Source organism: Salvelinus sp. IW2-2015, unplaced genomic scaffold, assembly GCF_002910315.2.
Source record: "Salvelinus sp. IW2-2015 unplaced genomic scaffold, ASM291031v2 Un_scaffold1108, whole genome shotgun sequence".
NCBI classification, from domain to species: domain Eukaryota; kingdom Metazoa; phylum Chordata; class Actinopteri; order Salmoniformes; family Salmonidae; genus Salvelinus; species Salvelinus sp. IW2-2015.
This window is the reverse complement of record NW_019942729.1, coordinates 258,164-262,932: the sequence shown is the minus strand read 5'-3', so window position 1 is coordinate 262,932 and position 4,769 is coordinate 258,164. Positions and strand designations below refer to the sequence as shown.

General features: G+C 45.2%; 1 protein-coding gene across 1 annotated transcript in view; it reads left to right on the top strand.

Annotated features, from left to right (window-relative positions):
* LOC112069734 (calponin-3) overlaps window positions 1-4,502 on the top strand; it is a 31,298-nt gene extending 26,796 nt beyond the window's left edge. The window contains exons 4-5 of the mRNA XM_070438678.1: window positions 2,300-2,446; window positions 2,784-4,502. Coding sequence (XP_070294779.1) covers window positions 2,300-2,446; window positions 2,784-3,140 — 504 coding nt within the window. The 3' untranslated portion in view covers window positions 3,141-4,502. The remainder of the gene's footprint in view (window positions 1-2,299; window positions 2,447-2,783) is intronic.
* The last annotated feature ends 267 nt before the right edge of the window (window positions 4,503-4,769 follow it).

Here is a 4,769-nt window from a genome sequence, read left to right as displayed (position 1 = left end):
AAGGCAGACGGAGCGGGAGGAACGAGAGAGAGAGAGACGAGAAGAGACGGCAAGCAGAGCCGAGGTAGAAAGAAAGAAGAGGCGGACGACAGCGCAGGACGAGGAGAAGAGAAGAGATCGAGACGGGAAAGAGCAGAGAAGAAAAAGACAAAGAAACAAAAAGATGACAGAACGAGAAAGCAAGAGAGACAGCACAAAAGAGAGACCAGACAATAAGAGAAGAGAGGAGAACAGAGACGCGAGGGGAGAAGAAAGAACGACCAGAGCGCAGGAGACGGAGCAGAGAGAAGAGACAGAAAGCAGACGACCAGAAAGCACAAAAGGAGCGACCGAGACAAGGAAAGAGAGAGAGAGCAAGAAGAGACGAGAGAGAGGACGAGAGAGAGGAGAGACGAGAAGAAATGAGAGACGAGAAGAAGACAAGAGAAAAGAGAGAGAAAGAGAGAGAGAGACAGAAAAGAGAAGAAAGAGAGAGAGGAGACGAGAGAGAGGAGAAGGAGAGCGAGAGAAGAGAGAGAGAGAGACAGAGAGAGAGAGACAGAAGAGAGCAGAAAGAGAGAGAAGAAAGAGGATAGAGAAGAGAGAGAGAGCAGAAAGAGAGACACAAGAAAGAGAGAGAGAGAAAAGAGAGAGAGAGAGAGAGGAGACAGAGAGAGAGAAAGAAAGAAAGAGAGAGAGAGACAGAGAGAGTAGAGAGAGAGAAGAAGAGACATGAAAAGAGAGAGAGAGAAGAAAGAGAGAGAAAGAGAGAGAGAGAGAGCAGAGGAAAAAAACGAGAAAGGGAGAAGAAAAGGAGGGGGAAGAAGACGAAAAGGGAAGAAAAAAAAGAGAAGAGAGAGAAGAGAGGAGGAAGAAAGGGAGAAGGAGGAAGGAGGAGACGACAAGAGAGAAAGAAGAGAGAAGACAGACGCGAGAGAGAGAAGAGACGAAAGAAAAGAGAGAGAAGAGAGAGAGAGAAGACAGAAAGAGACAGAAAGAGAGACAGAAAAGAGAGAGAGAGAGAGAAGAGAGAGAGAAGAGACAAGAAGAGAGCACGAGAGAAGAGAAAGAGAGACGAAAGAGAGTAGAGAGCAGAGAGAGACAGAAAGAGAGAGAAAGAAGAGAAAGAAAGAGACAGAGAACAGAAGAGTAGGAAGACGAGAAAAGAGAGAGAGAGAAAGGAGACAGAAGAGAGAGAGAGAGCGGGAGAGAGAGAGAGAGAGAGAAGAGAGAGAGAGAGAGAGAGAGAGAGAGAGAGAGAGAGGAGAGAGACGAGAGAGAGAGAGAGACGAGAGAAGAGACTAAGAGAGAGACAGAAAGAGAGAAAGAGAACAGAAAGAGAGAGAGGAGAGAGACAGAAAGAGAGAGAAAGAGAGACAGAAAGCAGACAGAAGAAAGAGAGAAAAAGAGGACGCGAGAGAGAGAGACGAAGAGAGAGAGAGAAGAGAGAGAAAAGGAGGAGAGAGAGGAGAGAGAGAGAGAGGACAGAAAGAGAGAGAAAGAGAGACAGAGAAGAGAGAGAAAGAAACAGACAGGAGGAAGGGGAAGAGAGAGAAGGGGAGAGAGAAGAGAGAGAGAGAGAGAGGAGGAACAGAAAGAGGCACCAGGAGAGGAGAAGAGAGAGAGAAAAAAGAGACCAGAGAGAGAGGGAGAACGAGGAGGGAGGGAGAGAGAGGAGAAAGAGAGCGAGAGGAGAGAGAGCAAGACGCGGGAGAGAGGAGAGAGAGACAGAAGAGAGAGACAGAAAGGAGAGAGAGAGAGAGAGAGAAAGAAAGAGAGACCAGAGAAGAGAGAGGAAGAGAGGACAGGAAAGAAGAGATACAAAGAGAGGATGAGAGGAGAGAAGAAAGAAAGAGAGACAGAGAGAGAGAGGAGAAGAGAGACAGAAAAAGAGAACAAGAAGAGCAGAAAGAGAGAGAGAGAGAAAGAATAAAGAGCAGACAGAAGAGAAGAGAGAAGAAGAGAACAAGAAAAGAAGAGACAGAACTGGAGAGGAGCGACGAGGACGGAGAGAGAGGAGAAGAGAGAACAGAAAGAGAGACACACGAGAGGAGACCGAGAGAGAGCACATGGAGGACGGAGATCAGATACCTGTAATGGAGGTCTGATACCTGTGATGGAGGTCAGATACCTGTGATGGAGGTCAGATACCTGTAGTGGAGGTCTGATACCTGTGATGGAGGTCTGATACCTGTAATGGAGGTCAGATACCTGTGCTGGAGGTCAGATACCTGTAACGGAGGTCAGATACCTGTAACGGAGGTCAGATACCTGTAATAGGTCTATTCAGCTAATGGTTCTATGTTTCCTGCGTGTTTAGATGGGGACCAACAAGTGTGCGAGCCAGGCTGGTATGACAGCGTACGGGACCAGGAGACATCTTTACGACCCAAAGACCCAGACAGACAAGCCTTACGACCAGACCACAATCAGTCTGCAGATGGGCACCAACAAAGGAGCCAGCCAGGTAAAGCCAATGATGTATTTTAACACTGTTAATGTGTATGTCTACAGGTAGAACCCACACAGTTGCTTTTACAGTGGTCCACTTCCCCTATTGAAACCATGATGGAACCTATGTAATGGAAGGAACTACCCAGCAAGTGCTATTCTCAAAAGAGTTGGGGGAATATAACAGAGAGCCGGGGGAGTGTAGATATACTTTGCACATCACCATAATCACAATGTTGATATACAAAATAGTCATAGTTGTCTTGAAGACCATCCAGGTCCATATTCCTGCCTTATGACTGTTTTCTTGGAAATCTCCTAAATGTGTCCTGTCCTCTCGTCTCGTCTCCTAGGCCGGTATGTCCTGCCCGGGAACGCGTCGTGACATCTTCGACAATAAGCAGGTGCAGCAAGTGGACAACTCCACCATCTCCCTGCAGATGGGCACAAACAAGGCAGCGTCCCAGAAGGGCATGAGCGCATATGGCCTAGGACGCCAGGTGTACGACCCCAAGTACTGCGGCCCGCCCACCGAGCCTGTCATTCATGCCGACGGGAGCCTGGGCACTAACTGCTCAGAGATCAGCGACAGTGACTATCAGGCTGAGGAGTTCCTCCAGGAGGGAGAGGAGTACCCAGCTTATCATGAAGAGGACAACTACAGCGACGTGGCCCACTACAACGAGGTCGACCAGGGCATCGACTATTAGGGCTGTCCCCTGAGGGCCATCCGGCACTAGCCTGGTCCCAGATCTGTCTATGCTGCCAGACTCATCCGGCTCCACCATAACAGCCGCTAGACGGAACAGTTAAACAGTGCCTTTTATCCACGACAAACAGAGAGTCTTTTTCCTCTGTAGTCTTTTTATTGTATTCTTTTTAAATTGAAGCCTGAGATGAAATATTGCCTTGAGTTCATTACTTCTTCACCTCCCAGCTCTTCTTCCATTATAAGCAGCAGTGGTTTCAGTCAGTTAGAAACATGTAATGTCCTGAGATCCAGTGTTTAGGATGTGCTATATTAGGATTGAGAACCTTCCTTCTAAATCGACTGTTACATTATGAGGTATGGGACATTGTGACGTAAACGTTGCATCATCTGCAGCCATTCCACTTTTTTTTAATCCCCAGACTTGCTTTAATGATTGACTCATCCCTTTAAGGGAATTCACACAATCATGCCAGTCTTAAAAGCTTCACCAGCTGCTTTTATCTTTTTAAAAATGTTTACCCATCTCCTAGCCAACCTAAAATGACCAATATTACTTTCTTTATTTTATTGATACAAATCAAAGTGAGTGAAAAATGTTTGAGGAGTCAGGACATTTAATCTATTTCATTTTAGCAGGTTTCAATCTCAACCAAATGGACCATTTAGCTTTATCCTGAAGTGAGTCATTTCGAATGGCTTTTCCATTAGACCAGATGACCAAACCAGAATGTTCGGCTTTTATTGCGTACAGTATGGCTAATCTTATCACACCATGTTATTTAACCAGGAAAATAGCCTTGAGGTTAGAAACCTCATTTTTTTATGAGGGGTGACCTGGCAAGAAATCAGCAGGAAGTAGTCAGTGTGTACACACAATACATTAAACACTATTAGAATGGTCAATTACATTCCCTTTTCTATCAGAGCTTTAAACTCAGTCAACGGCACCATCTCTTCCAGTTTTAAAGTATTTTGTAGTTTGTTCAAAGTCCAAGAAATGTTGGATTGTTTCCCCATTTCTGTTTTTTCCCTAGGAGCTGACTGAGAGTGGAGACTGTAGGATTGTGACGGTGCTAGTCAGGAGCAAATATATTTAAGGAGTATTACAAGCACTGCCTTGTACACAAATATGTCCCAGTGCCTTCTGGTAGGAAACGAGGGCCACTTCACCATGTTATATAGTTGCCAGTGATGGGTGAGTGGTCTTGCATTAGTTATGACCCTTAGTGCTCATTAATACACTACATTCAGCATGATCCAACACAGATAAAAAAAAACATGGCCTTCGCACAAGATCTTTCCTAACTGACATAGAAAAACAAGATTTGTTCCTAAAAATAAAAATCTAATTTCAGCTTCAGTTTCTTTGTCAAGTTTTCAATGTGCTGTTTGAAATGCGACTGTTCATCCAAATACATGCCTAGGTACTTATAAGAAGAGATACCCTTCTGATCAGTTGGCCATTTAAAGTTCAAATCTGCAAATGACTCCATTTGTCTGCTTTGAGGTTAGACAAAACGATGTACTGAGTCTTTCTGGCATTCAGCACAGTTTCAGGTGGAAGAGTTGTTCCTGAATGGCATTCAACACAGTTTCAGGTGGAAGAGTTGTTCCTGAATGGCATTCA